Genomic DNA, 21,863 nt, shown 5'->3' on the forward strand with positions numbered 1-21,863 from the left:
TAAAATTTATAGGGCGCTTTATACGGGTGTTTCAAATTAAGCGCACAGGTGGACTGACTAAAGTAAACAATGAATCAGCAAAAAAAAACACAATGCTAGTGTTGAGATTTGACAGAGTAAGGATTTGAAAATTTTAACAGAAAGAAGAAGGAATAAAAAGAAGACATCGTATTACATTTTGAATTGTTTTTATAGAATTGGTTAACCTGTAACAATCATTGAGGGAATGAGAACTGTCTGTCATTATCAGGCGCGTATCCAGAATTTTGCAACCCCGTCCGACCTAAATTTGCGCCCCTGTGAACTTTTGGAAAATGGCGCCCCCCTCCCGTCAGGCAGTGGCGTACTGTGGGTCACGGCATGAGGGCACCAGCGTTAGTTACGCCACTGCCGCCAGGCAGACAAAGGTGCCTTAAATGCATGAATGATCTTATTTCATAATCATGTGAAAAGGGGCAATTGAAGACCATTTTTTTAATGTGTTCATGAAAAAAGATATCCATGAATATGTTGTCATTCCACTTATTGAAAAGCATAATTTTTTCTGAAAACGGCCCCCTGAAAGTATAGAATTTTAAGCATTTGGGGGTTTCAACATCTCATCAGGATAGGCCCTTCTAAAATTATATATATTAATATATATTATGATATTTCTTTACCAGGGGGATCCAGCTTTCGCGAATAGGGGGGGGGGGGATATTTTCATCTATATGTTTCCAGATCGGATATTCAAAGCACTTTATATAACCGTGAACATGATGGGTATATACGTATATCTAAACAATTTATGCGAGTGCAATTTTATAGAGTCTGTGAGCACTTTTGGTAATCAGGGAGGGGATGGGTATCTATTTCAACATTTTATGCGAGCGCAAAGTGCGAGCTAAATTTTTTTGAATATCCGACCAAAAACTGGACATTCTAAGCACTTTTTGAAACCAAGACAGGTTAGGCATCTTTATAAAATAATTGATGCGCATGTGAAGCGCGAGCTGAAAATTTTCGATATTCTGACCTAAAATTTAGACTTTCTAAGCACTTTTGATAATCATGAACAGGGGGCCGTTTCATAAAGCTGTTCGTAAGTTAAGAGCGACTTTAAGAGCGACTGGTGAACCTTTCTTACGCGCTAAAGCATCGCCAATTCTATATACCATTTACTACAAGAAAGGTTCACCAGTCGTTCTTAAAGTCGCTCTTAACTTACGAACAGCTTTATGAAACACCCACCTGGATGGGCATCTAACTATGCATTTGATGCGATCGCCAAACTCATGTGAAACATGGTTTTGGCGCCCACGGTCAAACATCAAATTGGCGCCCCAGAGTTCGAATATGAATTTGGCAACCGCCTCCATAGGTTGAACATGATTTGGCGCCTCTGGAAAACATAAAATTGGTGCTCCTATGTCGAACAATAATTCGGCGCCCCTAGGCCTAACATCAATTCGACGCCCCCTATGTCGAACATCAATACGGCACCCTTAGTAAAACATGTATTTGGCGCCCCTATGTAGAACATCAATTCGGCGCCCCTAGGTCGAACATCAATTCGGCGCCCTCCTAGATCGAACATAAATTCAGCGCCCCCTATATCAAACACCAATTCGGTGCCCCTAGGTAGAACATCAATTCGGCGCCCCCTATATAGGTTGAAGATCAATTCGGCCCATATGCCGAACATCAATTCGGCGCCTCCCCCTGTGTCGAACATCAATTCGGCACCCCTAAGTAAAATATCGATTCGGCGCCCTCCCCCCCCGCCATGTCGAACATAAATTTGGCGTCCCCTATATCGAACATAAATTCGGTGCCCCAGGTAGAACATCAATTCGCCCCCCCCCCCCTGGTCGAACATCAATCATGTCAATTCGGCGCCTCCCAAGGTTGAAGATCGATTCGGCGCCCCTATGTCGAACATCAATTCGGCGCCCCTAAGTAAAACATCAATTCGGCGCCCCCTATGTCGAACATCAACCCGGCGCCCCCTATGTCGAACATCAATTCGGCGCCCCCTATGTCAAACATTAATTCGGCGCCCATAGGTAGAACATCAATTCGAGGGTCCCTAGGTCGAACATCAATACAGCGCCCTCCTAGATTGAACATAAATTCGGCACCCCCTATATCAAACTCCAATTCGGCGCCCCCCCCCCTCCCCCCCTAGGTTGAAAATCATTCGGCGCCCTTTTTTCTCTTTCTCTTCTTCTTTTCCTCCTTTTTTCTCCCCCTTTTATTTTCTACTTTTTTGGCGCCCGTAGTTTTCGCCTATCGGGGGGGGGGGGGGCCGAAAGCACCTCCATAATACGCGCATGAATATGGTCTAGACTTTAATAATATAGGCGTTCTTCATAAAGTGCCTGGACAGGGGACAGTTCTATTCCTATCGCCCTTTGTGCAACTCGTCGAGTGCGATCTATTCTGCGTTTTTACTCATTTGACAAATTGCCGAAAGTACATATCAGGTTGAATACTATTTCACTTTTTACATGAAGTAACAAGACATCAACATGGATAATATTCCATTTTATCAACATGTATATATTCGTACGTGGTAATATGTGGCTCAAAAGAGAGAGAGGGGGGGGGGGGACAGCAAAAATCTGTACGTGGTCCATTCACCTCACAAATAAATCAACAAAAGAATACTCTGTTGATCTTTGAACAACGAAGGATTTCTTTTGATTCAAGACAATGTGAGCTTGGTTCATGGGGCTCTGAATACCCTATTTACTTTATACACTTGGCCTTGTACACTGGAGAGAAATGAGAATACGATAGACTGTACATGGTGTCCCAGAGAAACTTGACAGACTTTTGTTTGGTTTATACTCTTCTCTTATCCTCTTCCCCTATTACTTCCCATTAGTATTTCGCTTTGCCCTGTGCAATTATGACTATTTATATCTCGTCAAAAAATATAAGAATGTGCCAGAAACAAAGTGGAACGGTAAACTTTGGCGGATTAACATTTAAAAAAATTATGAAACATATTCTTTAAAAAACCCACAACTATAGCAAGATCATTATATCAGGTACATTTTACAATTTTGCATGTTTTGCGCGACGGCAAGTGCCTGAAATCCAAGCAACACGGGGAAGTTAAGAATACTTCATGCAGAGGTTCGAGACATGGTAGGCATATACTAGGTCAGTTACTAGGATGGTGAAGACTCATGCTTTCTAACATGGTGCTACTTTGGCTATACGATCGTTAATGCTTCTAACAAAATGTAAAATAAATATAAGCTAAATAACCTTCTCTGTCTCTTCAACTTCTTTTGACATGTTCGAGAGCAGCCTCTTTATTTTTTAACATTGTGAACACGCTATTAGACTGGCCTAGTTCTGCTCATGGGGTGGGACGCTGTGTGGCGAACCATTGAGAGTATTTCTTCTATCAGCTATTGGAATGATGGTAAATAAAAATGGAATGAACAATAAATGAAGTTATTTGACTGCATCTCGTGTGACTGGTCCAATAAAATTCTCCGTATTGTACCTTATCACAGACCAGTGGTTTCGAGATCTGTGGGACCTCAATTCTAACTATTGACTTCGTGATGTACCTGAACTTACCATGATAGTGGACAATAGAATTTTTATTTTTTCAGGGAGTTGGATTTTTTTTTATAATTTAGACGCGATGCTGTTTACCGCGAATTTAGACACAATGCCGAGACCCATTCCAACCAACATTGTATGCCTATTTTTGTTTGTTTGATGAAGGAACGTTTTGTGATAATGTACGCCCCTTTTGTCATATTACTGAAATCGGTTACAAGACTTGTGCTCCGGCGGCAATTGCCCCGATGGAAAATTTGCACGTTAAGCTAAACATAAAACCTAACTAAATAAACCCTAATCCTTATCTTTACCTTATTCTGAACCAAAAACTCTATTACAATCCTGACTCTAAATACATGCCCTCGGGGATAATAAGACAGAAGCAAATGTCGCAGGAGTAAATTCGGTTAGAATGTATGTCGACAATATTGAGTCGTAAAACCCATACTCAATTATCCTGAAAGATTATAATTTCAATCAGCACAGCGAGCTGCTTCAAATGAATATACCAGCAATTGGGTATGGAATATTATATGGAAAGCCAAACTCTCGTGAAATATGCCAATTTTGGAACGGAGTGGGCAATTTTTGTTCAAAGTGGTATTGAATTAATTTCGAATAGCATTATGCTATTCATTTATGCAAAGGTAGATTACTTGAAACCCATAAACACATAGGAGAATACATTAAAATGTATAGGTGAAAACATCTCAAAATGACAAAGTTAAGGCAAGCAATAAGATTTTTAGGGAAGTTGGAGAACATTCATGACCCAAGACAAAAAACTTTGTAATTCCGTGTTGAGATAGGTTAGAAGGAATACAAACATCCGTTTCCTAAACATATAGAAGAAAGAAAGATCGCTCATTCATGCACTTCTCATCATATTTTCAAATACTTGTCGTTTTATTTCATCTCAAATTGTTGTCTTTCGCTTATCTAAAACCAAAATGTTCGTAAGCATATTCAAACGTTGTAATGGAGCATTAGGGAACAATAAACCTAATATCAGCGATCTCAATGACCCTGGTAAAAACAAATACACAGGTGGGTGTGCCCCATTTGAGTAACACGCAGTTTATATTTGCCACAAGTTTCAATAACTAATAATATATGAAAGTGAGAAAGATAGTGATTTCAAAAATGTTTTATGTAAATTATAAGGTTAATGATACCAGGGTATGAACACTCGCCTGACACCTGTACATGGAATCAATATCAGAAAATCTATCTTGTACTAGTAGACATACCTTTATCATTTTTTTCTTGTAAAACCAATCATTACATGCTACTTATAAAACATTGCCTGTACTATGGAAGAAAAACAGGGCAATATATAGACAACAATGCACTGCACTCTATGCCCAGTATTCATCTATGTACTTAGATATAATAATTTCATAATTGTGGCAGAGCAAAATTATTTAGATAAGGAAAAAGACATCAGAATAGTGTGTACAACATCATTTGAGCCATTTTGCTATCCAGTCAAATATAGCCCACTCCCAATAATACGGTATTAAATATTTGTCGTCATATTTCGTCTAGAATAGTTATGTTACGCTCAACTGAACACCAACACTTTGAAAAGCTAATTCAAACTTTGCAATGGAGCAATAGGGAACAATAAACCCAATATCTGTGATCTCTGGTGAAAACAAGTGCACAGGTGGGTGTGTTCAACTGGTGAATAACTAACACCACATAAACGCATGTATCATCTTCTCACTGTGCTGTTTGATAATTTTAGTGTCAGACTTTTACCCCCTAAAGACTCTTCGATGCAAATACCTATTTTCAGACGTTTAAGAGTCCTGATTATATGTAATAAACATGTCGAGCAAAGATGTTGAGCTGAGCAGTGTTTCTGATATGAGAGCCGTCATCCCACCCGAGCCCAAAGAAAATGACTCGAAATCGTCACCATTACTCATCTTCGTTCTCGTTGTGGGTCTAATCGTGGGATTCGTCGCTCTTGTCATCGCTGCGATAAGCCTTGGGCGAACTAGTGGTGGTAGTGGTGGTAGTGGTGGTGACGATCGATCAGTACCTAATATTATCATCAATCAGGATGGTACAGGACAGGGAGGTAAGTCGTTATCTATTCATTTTCAGATCAAATCTTAGCTTGTTGGCTGTCAGGCAAATTTGATAAAGTTTAGGACCTATAGATTTCTATATGAAAACAGCATAGTAAAAAAAACATATCAAAATATGCTACAATTAATTATGATATGATAGAAGCGAGCAAACGAACAAAAGAAAAAAAAAGAGTGAAGAAATATGTACTTTTACTCTACAGAAATAAAAATATAAGAAGTGACAAGAAGGCCGAGCCTTATATGTAAAGGTCAAGCTCCAAACATATATAGCGAATCATGTACATGAAATAAATTATCACCGATTTAAACAAATAGATAAGAAGTTAGGTACATAATCATCAAGTTTAAACACATCCTTGTTTACGACTCACACGCATATACACTCATCAGCTCTCATCCACACACACACACGCACCCGCTCACATATATTTTATTGAGTATGTACCTGTGAATAGTTTTGAAGCAAGTAAAATTTCATTTTCCTTTTGAAACTATTTAATGATGGGCTTAGTTTTATCTCTGACAGTGAAGCATTCCACATTTTGGAAGCCCTGATAAATGTATTATTGTGAGAAATTGATGTTTTTACTAACGGAATGTAGATATTTTATTTGAAAACCTGGTTTGATGTCAGTAACATCTTTATTCAATTTAAAATATTGTAAAATAGTATTTGGTAGGATTTTTTTTATATCATAAGTACATAAAACTTGTTCTCTGATAAATATATTACTTCTCAGAATGTTCATGCAATGGCAGAGAGGCATAGTATGGGAAAGATATGGGCTATGTTTAACAGTTCGTATTATTTTCTTCTGCAACAGTAGGAGTTTATTTGTATTTTGCATACTGGAACATGTTCACAATAAAAAACTTAAGCATTTTATTAAGGTTTCTTTAGGGAGAAATTTCAGTCTATAAAACATATACACGAGCACGTTTAGCTACTTGTTGCAGATGACACCAGTGTGTTCTTTCCTTTGAAGCTTAATTGTCAATTAAGACATCTAGAAAAGTTGCCTGTGTGACCTGATCATTAAAGGAGCCTTTTAATTTAATTATTAATTGAGAATTATCAATTGGATTTTCGAAATAAAATGTATATTGGAGAAATATCATGTCTTGGTGATGCATAAACCCACTAATGTCATCTCCATTGGAAATATACGTATATGAAAGAAATAAAAGCGGCCCTAAAATTGAACGTTGGGGCACTCCACAACTTATACATTCTCTTTCTGAGATTTAGATTCATCTAATACTACATAATTATTGCTTTCGATTATCCAAATAACATTTAAACCTCTCCATTACAATACTTCTAAATCAATTTTGTGTTCTTGCTTTCAAAATACAAAACGATTTAGCCCCAGCTTATCTGGGACCACTTATCTGCAAACGTAATGTAACTTAAAACACGATATTCTGAACAATGTCCCCTTCAAATACCCTGCCCAAGGACGGGTTATAAAAGATCTTTTGAATATGTTGCTGCCGTCTTATTTAATTCTCTCCCTTGTGATATATATAAAATACACGTCCCTCCTTGCATCAAAAACAAAAACAAAAACACTGTAAGTCATTAAAATTCTGACTGTCATACATGTAATTACACTGAATAACTTGATGTAGAAGTATTGATCCCATGATAATTGTTGATTTCACTCTATATGTATATAATGTATTCTCTTTTTACTTTATTATATGTTACATACATTGAATTGATATGATGTTGAGTTGTTTGTCAAACTGCAGGGCGCCTTTGGAAAGCAGTTTTGCATAACTGAACAGGCCTACCCTGCAGTATAAAATAAACAAAACCAATAATTAAATAAATCCATGATTTTCAATTTTTCAATAAAATTGTGTGATGAGGAAAATCAAATGCCTAAGATATGAACATATCTAATCATAATATCTTTATTATCAAAGGAATTAAATACTTAATGTATACATTAAGACAAAAGATGTGGAGTTTCCCGCTCGAATACCGAATTGTTTGGGGGTAATGATATTGCACTCATCCAAAAATTTATATACACGCAGGTACACACATTTTCTAAAATGTTTGAAAAACAAAAGAAGGACAGATATGGGCCTATAGTTTAATACATCATCCTTTGGGCTGGAATGTTTTGTTTAATCCCATCTTATTGGTAATTTGTCATTCTTTTTCAATTTTGTGACTTTTGATTCTGAAACCACTGATGTAAGGGGCTATAGCCGGGCATGGTGGCTTAGTGGTAGAGCGTCCGCCTCATGAACCGGAGGTCGTGGGTTCGATCCTCGGCCGAGTCATACCAAAGACTTATAAAAATGGGATCTTCTGCCTTCTTGCTAGGCGCTCAGCATTTAGATTGGAGAAGGGTAATAGTAACATAATGTTATGCATGGCCCGCTGGTAGAGCAGTTTCATAGTCTACCTGCTCTACTGAAGTGGCTAATCTGGGTGATTAAAATGTTATTATTGTTTTTTTTAATCATTATTATTATTATTATCATTATTATTGTTATTATTATCATCATTATTATTATTAGTATCATTATTATAGCCTCTCTGTGATTGAACCAACCTCTTGATTATTGACACGTGCTTAGTAAAGGTTATTGAAGCTAGCCTATATGTGACAATATTAATCTTGACTGAGTGGAATTTGTGCAGTGCCCTTGTAAATTTTGATCAGTTTCTTTTGAAACCCAGTTTATCATAACAGTCTTCATCAATCCACTACAAACCCAATCGAAACAGGACTCAATAGCTTCTTTAGGTGTACATGGAGTATAATACATACTTTTTATACAACTTTAAAAAAAATTACATATTGCATAAATAACAATTGTTTGTAAAGGAGAAAGATAATTCTTAGCCCATGTTTACAAAGAACATATTAAAAGTATTGCACATTGGACCTTTCCCATTAGCTGTTTTCATCATTGGAAAGAACAGAGTTTGGTAGTATCTTATTTCTTACACCCTCATCAAGCATTTTTTTTTCCATGTGTTTTTCACGTCACCAGCACCTGTGGCGTACCTGGCATATTTCGTCAGGGGGGGCAAGCGACAAGGATGAGCAAGGGGGGGGGGTTGTAGGCATGGACGTATATAGGCACAATTTTTTCAAGGGGGGGCTGTAATCATTGCCAAAATATCAACTTCACAGTTTTTAATTTCGAGTGAGCGAAGCGAGCGAACATTTTTGCAATTATTATTTAGCCTTTTTACATGATGTGAAACGTGCAGAAATTATACATTCGGTCATAAAATTACCAATACACGAGGATATTTGGGCATCTCGCAGTCCTCGTTGCCCTGAATTTTGCTGCCTACCCCCCTTACACGTTGTATAGGTCTGGCAGTGGCACTGAAGATGGGAAAGGTTACCCAGTGGTGCCCAATAAAACAGTTGGGATCTTGCTACTACTAATATTTACTATTGGGCGATTGCACTTTATTGTCGAAATTAATTTTTTTTTGTATATCATTCCAGAAATGAAATGTATTGGATCGTGATCGATATATTTCTAATCAAGTGGAAATTGCAATGTTTATATTAAAATACTTCTTTTATTCCTCTTTGAAGGTGTTTACATTATGTTGCCAATTCTGCTCTTTTGGAGAAGTTATAAAGAGGTATTTGACATTGAAATCAGTTAAAAATGATAATGTAAAAATAATAATTGCGAGCGCGAAGCGCGAGCTGAATTTTTTCTAAAAATTTAGACCTAAAACAATACATTTTGTGCACTTAATTATGAATAGGATGGGTATCTTCTCTAATAAATTATGCGAACGCGAAGCGCGAGCTAAATTTTTTTTATATTCCTAACTGGACACTAGACGTTCCAAGCAGTTTTACAGGATGGGTTTCTAAACAGTCGTTCGGGCGCGAAGCGCGAGCTAAAACTTTTGATATTTTGACTTAAGAACTGAACATTCTAAGCACTTTTAGTAACCATGAACAAATTGGTTTCTAACTGAATAATTAATTGATGCGAGCGTTTGTTTGTTTGTTTGTATTTATTTCCATATAAAAAGATAAAATATATACATGCTCAATTTAAAATAACATACAGATCATATGGAGGATGGCCCATTTCAACGGTATTAATAAAATACCACTGTTCTTCCATGGGGTCCGTGAAGAGCGAGCTGATATCCCCACCTCAAAAGTTTTTTTTAACTTTTTTAACTATGAACAAAATGGTAGTTAAAAACAATTAATTGGTGTGAGCGCAATTTCGACCTGAAAACTTTACATTCTGAGCACTTCATTTAATTATGAACAGGATGGAATTTTATGCGAGTGCGAAGCTCGAGCTGAAATTTTTGATATTTCTGTTTGTTTGTTTCGACCTAAGAACTTGATATTCTAAGCAATTTTTGTAACTGTGAACAAATTGGTTTCTAATGATATATTTTTGATTTTTCATATTTCTACCTGAAAACCGAACATTCTGAGCACTTAATTTAACTATGAACAGGATGGATATATATGTAAACAGTATATGTGAGCACAAAGTGCGAGCTGAGATTTTTGATATTCCGGCCTAAGAACTGGATATTATTATAAGCACTTTTTAAAAAATATATTTCAACCTGAAAACTAGACATTTATCATAGGTATCCAACTAAAAAATTGATGCGAGCGCTACGCGCGTTATTTTTTATTGTTATAATTATATTACCTAAAAGTTGTTCTCTAACTTTTTCCTGTCCCAGGTCAGCCCAGTCCGTCCTCACTATCGGTACAGAGAGCTCTAAAAGTCGCTTTGCGTAAAAATCACAATTTACCGATAAAAGTGTACAGTTTAATTGACATTTACCGACAAAGATGGTGGAACTAAAAACCGAATCAGTTGGAACAGCCCCGTGTGCCTGACAGTTTATAATTTTTTCCGACAGTCTGCGGTCCAGTTTTTAGTTTTTCCCCTTCTCTTAAACTCTTTCTTCTTTTTCCCCTTCCCCTTTTTTTCTCTCTTTCCTCTTTTATTTTTTCTTTCCCTTTTTCGCTTCCTTTTTTTTGCTTGTGACTCGTCAGGGGGGGGGGGCAGTCTGCCCCCCCCTTAGGTACGCTAGTGACCAGCACCATCAAATTTACTTTTAAAATATACTTTCTTAACTTTTCCAAATTCATTTGATACCTTATTTCTAAAATTCTTGCCCCTTTAATATTTCTCTGAGGTATTACATTTTAAATATTTTATATGTTGTGCAAAAATGTTGTCAAAAGAAGTAAGCTGAATGAGTGGTTATCAGAGTTGGAGTATAAATCAGTGGATAAATATGATGAAACATGCATATATTCAGAAATTCGTTTACTCGTTGGCAAGATGTGACATCTAATAAATTTAGATTAAATATCCCCCATTAAATATAATAATTCATGCTACCTTTTTACAATATCTAGAATTTTCTCAAGAAAAGATTTCATAAAGCATTGCACTGGTTGATTTGGGGGTCGGTGCATAACCCAACTATAATATTTTTACTAAAATTTATGATCTCTAAAAGATAGACTCAAAGGAGGGAAGACCACCAAAAAAAAATGAGGAAGAACAAGAAGAAGAGGATAGGAAGGGATGAAAAGTGAACAGGAAGGACAAATAAAAGGAGGAAAAGTGAACAAAAATGAAAGGAAGCTACGGGTAAATTAGCAAATGACAAATCTTTGGGCCTTTTCAGGTCATTATATCAAAATAAACATTCCGCTTGCGCTTCGCACTCGCATCACCCGTACAATGTTATATTTATCATAATTATTCATAATGATTAAATATCTTGCTAGTCAAGATAAAAGAAATAGTGAAGATCATGCATCGCACTTTAATTAGTCTGTTTTGTAAGATACTCAAAAAGAAACTGCTCTACATGTCCCGATTTAGTCCTTAATATAACTACAAGTTTTAGCTTGCGCTTTGCGCTCACATTTTTTTTTTACTGAGATAAATATGCATGAATATGTACAAAAGTTTTTTCAGGTCACTATATCAAGCTAAAAATTCCTCTTGCGCTTCGCAGATCGGTTTATCAAAAATAAAATTAGCTCGCATGATGTTTACTTATTCTGTTCATGAAGGTTCTCAAAATGTCTCTTTTACAAGTGTTGCTTTTGTTCCACAAATTTGGACAACGTACTTTTTTTATGTATAGTCAATCAATAATACATATGGGGGTGGGGTGTTTGAGCCATATGGGTGTATTGGTGGTTATTAGAGCAAATACTTTACAATAGACACTGTGCAATATCATTTATGTGTACACATATTTTCAGCTGAAAGAATTATTTCGACGTAGGTAAATAATTCATTCCTTAATGCTAACTACGTAATGAATGAAATCGATTAGCATTGGGATTAATAACTCAGAAGACTGAAAAGAGAAATAAGGATAGAAGGAAAGGTACTATAATGATGATGGTATAAAGATGATACTGATGAAAGAGATAAATTGTAAATAAATATATATCATGGCAAAAATAATAGATTTTCATGAAAGTTTTTTGAAGCGAATGTTTAAATGTATCATCATGAACTGTTAAACTCAAAAAGAAAAGAAGAAAGCTGGAAAAAGAAATAGAGGATGAGAGAGAGAAAATGAGAGGAGAGAGAGAGAGAGAGAGAGAGAGATGGAGAGGGAGATGGAGAGAGAGAGGAAGAGGAGAGAGAGAGAGAGGGAGACAGAGAAGTTGGGGATGAGATAATGGGAGATTAAGATGTTAAGTTGCCTTTTATTTTCTCTGTGACTTATTTTTGTGATACTTTTTAGACACTTCAGTCTCTATTTCTGGAGACATCTGGACTTTCGCCATTGGGCATGACGGGACGAATATCGAATACATGTACGTATTTTAATCTATGAATCCATTCAATTCAAATATTATGATTATTAAACTTTACGGTAAAGATAAGAGTACAAAGATAATATATAAATGATATAGGCCAAGTATAAAGTGAAGACCACATAGGATATATATATATATATATATATATACATATATATATATATATATATGTGAGGGTGTGTGTGCGTGTGTGTACAATAGTAATTAGATGGAATGGGAAGTCAACCTAAACCAAATATAGCCAGGGGCTAAAGCCACTTGCTCCTGGGACTGAAACAGGGTTTCCCCTTCACAGCCCGTACAGATGCAAGCTAGTCCAAGGCTGGCTCCTTGAAGTTTATTTGAGCCACCTCTATATACTGCTTGCATATCCGCATAGCTTTTATGAGGACATAATTATCTACCATTGTTAAGAGCTGCAAGCTTGTTTCACTTTTGACTTATGTAATGACCTATCCCGCTACCAACATGATTGAATTAGTGTTTTCTTTTGTCCTTTTCTGGTACCGTCTGGTATTTTCTCTTTATTCACAGTGATGATCTAACTGGAACTCTGCGTGGCTTCCATGTTGATATCGTAGATGCAGGTAACTATCTTCTTTGAAAAAATATCTTCAAAGGGGCAACCCATAGAATAATTGTTGATGATCTAACTTTACCTTTTATAGTATTCAGACAATATGACCGCATACCAAAATGTCATATGTTGACATGAAAGCGGTACAATTTATGTTTTGATGTTGTTCATGATTTATATTTTCTTATCTGGATTACACCTATCTGTATTAACCTGCAGACATGATGTCGTTTATCATCAGCATACATGACTTGTGTATGGTTTGTCATCGTATCTGTAGTTTTTGACAAGGACTGATCTATAGACAGAAATCAGCTACTTAGCCACTATGCGCAGCGAAAATACTTTTCACTTTTTTCATCCACGCAGTTTGCGCAGCAGCAAATAAGGACTGTCGACTCATCTGGGATGTGTACGAGAATTGCTGGGATTCTGAAGCTGGTCAACGTTCTCGTGGGGGCTTTGGAATTATGGCTCGCTGGTATGATGCCTGCACTGGTGAGACTCAGAATTTGTCTTTTTTCGGGGAGGGAGTTCAATATTCATTTACATGGATTATTCTTTTTTTTTAATGTTTATTTCAAATTCCTCGTTTCTAGAAAACTGCAAAAAGTCTTAAAGTGCATGGTTCAATGTTTTGTTTTTCATATATTATTATGATGACTGTAATTAGTGTAAACATTGTTGGGCCGAAAAGTAATGAAATAAACCAATGTATTTTCAGCGCAGCATTTTCATCCGTTGTACATACCCGGGTATACACCAAGTCTGATATTAGTTAATTGTGTGTGAAACTAATTGCATGCATTGTCTAATTTTCACCTTTGGTCTTTCACTTCTAGGATGGTTTAATACCTACGAGCGAGCCCTCACCGTGCAATTCTCAGACGAGTTCCGCGTTGGTCTAAGTGGGATCTTTTACGTCAGACCTTCCAATCCAGGCGGTTTTAATCCCACTAATATCCCATCAAATCAGATAATTGGTTTCGTGGATGGATGGGCGTCCGATGAATATTGCTTGGCTCGTAACGCCGACGCAATACAGGTATTATTGGAAGGAGAGTGGTCGACAAGGGGGATGACAGGTTTTAGGGAAGCTGGAGCAAGAGAGGGAGAGAGGGAAAGAGAGTCAGAGGGGTGGGGCGTATAGCGCGATGAGGGTTAAACAGATAATCACTGCTGAGGAAGTGCTATCGTACAAGAGCATCATAATCATGGATTAAGAATAAAGCACCTAAGTTCCTAACACAAACAAGCTTGGAGGAGAACAATTAAAAAAGTTAAGATCTTCCTAAGATGCAAGAAAGATAGAAGGGAGAGAGAGAGATGACGGGGTAGTGTTGGTTGAGAAAGAGAGAGGAGGGGGAGTAGAAAAGGTAAATGAGAGGGTAGAAAATAAAAGAGAGGGAAAAGGGAATTAGAGAGTGAGAGCGATAGGTGATTGTGGCTTTGTAGAAGAGGTTCATATCTTCTGAAGATTATGGATTTAGAGCATAATCGATTAAAGAGAGTGCTAAACATAGAAAAGAATAATAAGAAGAATAAGATTGAGAAGAAGAAGAAGAAGCCAGGAGAAGAAGGACAAAACGAAATGAAATGAAATGGGAAGGATGAAATGAGAGCTTTTTAAAAATCCAGTATCAAGTATAGACAACAAAGGCAAATGTGACTGAGTGAAAGAGGGTTAAGAAGGGGGGTATAATATAATCAAGAGATGGAGAAAGGAACACAGAACGGAAAAGAGTGAGAAGGGGGGGGGGGAGAAAGAAAGAGGAGTTATTCAGGGAAACCGATTGAAGATTGTAGGTCAAATTATATTTTGTGCGATTATAGTCTTTATAACTAATAAATTTCATTTTGTACAAGGTTTGATACGAGATTTTGGAATACAAATATTATGTTTGTCTTATAAACATAATTATATTTCTTCCTGTACAAAATCCCAAGAGAAGGTCAATGGTACATAATAATATTATATCGAAGATTGTAGAAAGATTTCAGTCTACAAATATGATTTTTTTCCCGTGCCTTTATAAAAATATAATTTATATTGTGAGGAGGTCTACTCTATGAGACACAATCGTACTGAACGTTGCAGAAAGGACTTGAAAAGACTAAATTTATACAAAAAATATTGTGAAATCGTTCATTTTAAGTTTATGCTTAAGGAATTATAAGCTAGTAAGGGTATACTTTATATCAATGCCTCTTTCTACATGATTTCCGGTGAAAGAAGGCTAATAAAGTTATTATAATAACGTTTTAGCGACTAGTTTACAAACTTAGTTATTAAATCCATACTTATTTATTACCGGTCCTTCGGTATCACGCATTATTACTGTAAAATTACTGTACTCTTTTAAGACCTAATTGCAGTATAAAGCCAATAACAATTAAGTGGTATATATTTAAATCAGTTAATTTTATTTTGAAACTAATTTTATGTTTGCTGTATAGGGTGCTCCACTTGCGACGAGTCAAGTGATGCATTATCCGACCAGGGAGGCTCTTAAAGCCGGAATCATCGCAAATGAAGTAAGTCGAAGTACAAAATAGGTTAAACCATAAACATAATTATAGGAATTAAAGTGATCACGACAGTACGTCGCACTCGTCATGACATTGGCATATTATATACCGTACTCTTTATGCTTTTTTATGAAATATTTCGTACTTTGTCTTGCTCAACTTGATTGCAATAATTTAAAAGACCTCGAGTCGCTTTGCTCCCTCGCTTTCACTTCTCCAAATTATTTACTACATATACGCTAAAAATGTTTTGCCCCTTAAATGAAACACTGTTATAACTTTTCGGGTGTAATCTTGTACGCTAAGTGAGAAAAGGTGCAAAATTCACTTTATTATTGTTATTATTATTGTTGTTGTTGTTGTTATTATTATTATTATCATCATCATCATCATATCATTATTATCATTATTTGCACCAAGAAATCATTATTGTACCAACGCATAGGGTTCAAATTTGAACCCCTATTTCTTAGTTATTAAAAGGTTGTATACATTGCATTATGAAAGTATATTGTCTTTATTAATCTTTATTATTGAGTAATTTCACAGACTTATATCTGGTTGAAAATATCATTATTGTGATCATTTTATTTTAATAAAAAAAATTAAGTATGCTAAATCATGTTTCAAGTACGCTGGGCGTAAATTCGAAGGAGGAGTGGATATAAATCCTTTCCTGAAACATTTGGGAGTAAGGGTGATCTGTAATGTACATCCAACACTTAAGGGAAAGTAAATATTTGTCAAACCATGGATATCAAACTATGTCATAAAACATACTAGGGAGAGTAATATCGCAATAATGCTTCGGCTCAAGGGGTTTATGCAATTACCTTTAATCAGGTGGCAGCAGGATTTGCGAACACCAATGTGTATGCCGATGATCCTGAGCTGGATACGGTTGGGCAGGCTATCACTACCTGTATCAAAGGAGGTGGTTCTATGATGTCTCGATTGGATAGCTCCCTCAACGTTTGGTGGAATCCAGCCTTTGCAAGTATAAAAAACACTGAAACCTACCGACAAATCTGCGAGCGAGCTTCTACAAGCCACGGTAGGTTAATCATTGATCTATTCTTAACTCAGTAATCTAAAAATAAATAAATAAATAAATCAATACACTCACTAAACTTAACAACAACAAAAACGAGCTTACATGATTCTTTCAAATACAAGAGAATAAAGCGTTACTTGACCATTATCACCATTCATTAGCATGATAACCTAAAGGGAGCCTTTAATTTATCATGGCAACTTAAGAATAGTTTATAGACGTAGATTTTTTTCATCAACCAGACAGAATTAGCCATAAAACTAATGATCCAATGAGGCAGGGCGAACCGGTGCTTTTTATTAAACCAAGATTTGGTAAAGGTGTTATGCTATTTTAGTATCAGTATCGGATATATACAGGATGTAAAATTTATTTGGGTTTTCGTTGTTCCCCCAGATTAAGTTAACAAAATAACTAGTAAATAAAGAGCCTGCAAGTTTTGTTTTAAATATGTTAAATGATGCCATCAAAATTCTGAAAGGCGGAGTGTAACACTCACTGATAAGGAATTGAGGGCAATTACGTCACGGTTTATTCTTTTCACATTCTTATCAAAAAGGCTGCATGACGATCTGCGATGCGAGATTTTGAACTGATGCTATTCTGCAATGGATAAAAATATCTTATACTACCCGGATATGTACTTGAGCGAAAACACATAGCTCCAAAATGTCCAAAGTGAAAAATGAAATCAATTTGACGGTCATTTTCAATGCATTTACTATGTTCTAGAATCCCTCCCCGTTGCACTTGCGAAAACTCGTTGGTGGTTTTTCTTTTACATATTTTATATCTGTCAGAGTAGAGAGATCACAAACGTTAAGTGTAAAGGTATTTCTGAATCCAGTAATGGTATCATAAACAGAGGCATCTAGTCGGATTCGTGCAAACCATCAATAGTTTTATTACTATTGGTGTTAAGATGGACGGTGTTTGTCATGAATAATGGCTATCATCATAAAAGCACGCTTTCCATAAACTCGTATTAAAAATACAGGGGGCAGTCTTAATAGCATTGATATAATCTTTCATCATTTCAGATCCTCTGTCGGTCAAGAGAAAAACATCTTCTGCTTTCTTTCTTTTTTTAAGGTGAGGGTGGGTCTATTTTTTTATTACTCTATTAATGAATAAAGCATAACACGCATCCATATTCTCTTTTTGTATTTGACAGGACACATGCCCGGAGCCACAGGACCTGATCTTTGTTTGAACTAAGAAACGAATGCATCCAAACCTACTCTTTCTTTTTTTTTCTTTTGTCAAGATTTAGTATAAAGTATTGAATTATGTGATACCTTACTTTAGAAATGTGTTTTTTTATAAGAAAATCAAGAAAAAATTTCAATCGATGTTATTTTATCACGTATCATTAAGAAGTATAATGTACCGTATGATGGTATGGTGTTTGGTGGGCAATTCAATGAGTCAATTAAAATTATCGTTATGCTGTCTTGTTTTGATCAATATTTGAACGTATTGATTGATATTCAACAGCAAATTTATGACCTCGTCTTCATTATTCAAAGATTCTACATACTAAATATATCAAAACAGAATATTGTCATTGATTTTTTTTTCTCGACTGGAAAAAATATGGAAGAAAGAAAGGTATTGAAAAATAGTGACCTGGGGCGTTGAAGTCCCATGAACAACGAAATCAATACTCTTGTGCAAAATTTATATGCATAAAATATTAATAAACTTTTATATTTGTTACTATTATATCTCCCTATTTTTGGTGAAGAATTTGCATTTTCTGTACAATATAGGTTTCAGTAGATGTAGAAAAGAGTTTGTTGTAAGTATTGTAGGAATCTTAAAAACAGCTACACTGTAAAAAAAAATATTGGGTAAAATTCTAACCAGCACGAGGGTAATTATGTGTCCAACCAATTTGGGACAGCATTTTACCCAATGCGGGAAGCATATTGTCCAGTATAAGGTTAAACAATAAGCAGCATTTACTTTAGAATGGGCAAAATTTTCATCACATTGGATAAATAAAAATGCCCAATGTTGGTTGGACACATAATTACCCTCATGGAGCATTTTTACCCAATATTTTTTTTGGAGTGTATGTATATGGTTGATGATATAGGGTGGTGACGACGCTACACTGCACTTGGATTTTAAAGAGAGAAAAGAGTGAGACCGTTGTTGATCAAAGACTGCGATAACTTAGCCGAGCTAGACCCACATGGTAAAAGATATCCAGATTGGGTTAAATTTAGTTGATCTGTTTGGCAGTCGGTACTCCTACTGATGGAAAAAAAATCGTCAGATCGATTACTCGTTGCTGAAATTGATTAAGCCATGTTTACATTGCTGAATTGATCGTGCCAGATTAAAATATTCTCGACCGGTATAGTTTCTACTCAGCAATTTAGAACTGAACATTATATGCGTAAACATTGTAAATCTGATAGATGTCCTATTTAAATGAGAATTAAAGTACATAGATCTATTGGGAAGTCCATTCATGCCAAGCATGGTTTTGAGAGACATGTCAGGATTACCTACCCTTTCTGCATATTTTCCGATTCTTGATACCACTGAATTTGATTCTCCTATAAGAAAAGAAGTTTTCCGCATTAATAAACGCAAGAACACAATTAATGATTGACTTGTTTTGGTAAACACTGATGATGTACAGGCCTCAATGATTCTGTGTAATCCGGTTGAATATCACCATCGATCGCCTCGCATCATTTGGTTAGTGAAATACGTATGGTCTTAGTGCATTCCTACAAACAAGCCTTAGAATGCCCCTCTTCAGGTCTGATATCCTAAATTTTCCACTCGCGCTTCGTGCTAGCAATATTTGATTAGTGAGATGCGTATGATAATCATGATTACAATGACTACAATTGCTTCAAAATTGTTTTTAGATGTAATTCTGGTAAAATGTGCTTGGCACTCGCATTAGTTGACAATGGCGAGATATGTATACTCTTAATGGGTTCCTAAAATATAGTCCTTAAATGTCTTTGTTTGTGGTCAATATATACAAAATTTCAGCTCGCGCTTCGCGCTCGCATTGTTTGTTTAGCGAGAGCGAGATACATATTCGTTTAATGGCACTGTCCTTAAAATTTCTCAATTAGGTCAGTATACCTGGCGACTGAGCACGCTTCGCGCGCTCACTAAATAACTCAATTTTTTTTGCTGGTGCCCCCCCCCCCCCATGCCGTGACCCACAGTATGCCACTGCGACCAATGATAACTTGATCATAATGCATATTTTGTGCATGCAACAACAGGAAAGGGAGACAGGATTTGTCAAGGGAAAGAGATCATTGTTCGATGTTGTATCAAATTGTTAACATAACCATGTTAACCTGGTTGGCCAGGGTATAATCGATTACGTTCGTTTAAAAAAAATAAAATTTTCATTAGTGTATATGTTTTTTACTTTGAAACATTAATCCATACTTTTCATTGTCAGAGTCTCAATAAAATGAATTTGATATTTTAATATATGCCTTTAGATTTTTTAAAACATTTTTATTATACTTTTAATGAGTTGTGTTGGTAGAAATAATGATATCGGTAATAATCTGATAATAAAAATAACTTGTCTGATATATGATATAATTATCATTCAATTAGTAGAAAATCCAGAGAAGAAGAAAAGTAAACGAACGTGGAGAATTTAAAGAAATGAGGAAATGGAAAGTAATAAGACTGGAAAGGAAAAGGCAAATGGAGGGAGTTATTAAAATAAACCACAAGAAATGCATCCGTGGGCACAGTCGACATCGACATAAAAAAGCGAGAAAAAGATTATAAAAAAAAGAGCTGGGGGGGGTGATAGAGAGGAAAACGGAGAAATGAGATTAGAAAATGCATGAAGAAACATGCAAACGTCAATATAGGCGGGGCATAGCAATCAAATTCAACGGAGGTATTTATTTTAAAGATTTCGACATTCCCATAAGTTTTTTTTCTTCCTTAGTACACTTTCTCTTTAAAATGTTTAAAGAACAGCAAACGGCATGACTATCATTCAGAGGTTATTTTGTTGAGGGAAATTACTCATGATCAAGGAATCTTTTGTATGAAAGAAATAATTTGAAGAGATGGTGTAGAGATAAAGAGCGAAAGAGAGATGAGTTGGTGAGTATTAAATGATAAAATCTCGAAGCGAGCTCCTTGTTTGATGCTATCTTTTTAATTCTATCATTACTACTTCTTTCTTAACTTGTTTGTTACCTCGGTGATGATAAAAGCGCGGTGAGATGAATGAAAAAGATATTTGAATTAGGACTGTTATTTGTTGTCATCGCATAATCTCCTCACAGTACGCAAACCATCTTTCTTCGTGGCGCTAACGGAAGGAAATGCATAAAGAGAAAAATAAAATCAGTTGGAAAAACGTATAGATCTAGAAGTACATCAACCTGATATAGGCTAAGGACGTGTCTTAGTGAGATACAAGAAACGAGTTTTTGAAAAGAGCGTCCTTCTGTGTGCTTTTGCAGAAAAATACCTTTATTTTCAAACGAAATAATCGGGTGTATCTGTTGCTTCAAACAAACAAGAAATCTTTAGAAAGAAAAAGATATTCCTTCAACTTGCACTTTTTGTTATCTGTCACATCTGCTCTGGTGTTATCCTCATCATTGTTCATCATATTCCCGGAGTTAACTTGAGTTTTTTTTATTGAGGTACAATAGGCTTCCTCTGACATTTAGAAGAACTTATACTACTAACATTGCCAGTAAACACGAAAACGTAAGTCATTGAAGTATATAGGATCAGAGAGAAACTGACCTTTTCAATTTTACCTGTTAATGTCATCGAAATGACTTTTCAGACTTTATCTAAGGTGGAAAGCAATTGAACATAACAATCAAGAATATGTACACATGGTAAAATTTCGTTTATATTTGGTATTATTATCATTAATAATAATAATAACAATAATAATAATAATAAAATAATAATAATAATAATAATAATAATAATAATGATAATAATAACGTTTGAAGGGTAGAGCATTCCAATTTTACGGGGGATTTATTGTTTTGTTGAAAATGGGCATCGCCGACGTAGGTTCTAATTTTTCCTAGTATCGAACTATCGATATTACTCTAGTTTTTCAGATGTTTTAATTGATGGAATCAAATACAGTAAATTCATAACGATCACACATTCACCTCGGCATAATTATACTTGGTATCATTTTT

General features: G+C 35.7%; 1 protein-coding gene across 1 annotated transcript; it reads left to right on the plus strand.

The window, feature by feature from the left end:
* The first annotated feature begins 5,214 nt into the window (after nt 1-5,214).
* Nucleotides 5,215-20,153, plus strand: LOC129256961 (uncharacterized). Its single transcript, XM_054895191.2, has 8 exons — nt 5,215-5,656; nt 12,436-12,508; nt 13,046-13,098; nt 13,458-13,586; nt 13,931-14,133; nt 15,546-15,623; nt 16,461-16,671; nt 17,846-20,153. Exons 1-8 carry the CDS (start codon nt 5,401-5,403, stop codon nt 17,887-17,889), a joined length of 1,047 nt encoding a protein of 348 aa, XP_054751166.1. The 5' UTR covers nt 5,215-5,400; the 3' UTR covers nt 17,890-20,153.
* Nucleotides 20,154-21,863: the final 1,710 nt, after the last annotated feature.

Source organism: Lytechinus pictus, chromosome 3 (assembly GCF_037042905.1).
Source record: "Lytechinus pictus isolate F3 Inbred chromosome 3, Lp3.0, whole genome shotgun sequence".
Classification (NCBI taxonomy): Eukaryota; Metazoa; Echinodermata; class Echinoidea; order Temnopleuroida; family Toxopneustidae; genus Lytechinus; species Lytechinus pictus.

Coding starts and splice junctions, on each gene's coding strand:
- LOC129256961 (XM_054895191.2), top strand. CDS start 5,401: ATGTCGAGCAAAGATGTTGAGCTGAGCAGTGTTTCTGATATGAGAGCC. Junction 5,657..12,435: donor GGATGGTACAGGACAGGGAG/GTAAGTCGTTAT, acceptor GATACTTTTTAG/ACACTTCAGTCTCTATTTCT. Junction 16,672..17,845: donor GCGAGCTTCTACAAGCCACG/GTAGGTTAATCA, acceptor TGTATTTGACAG/GACACATGCCCGGAGCCACA.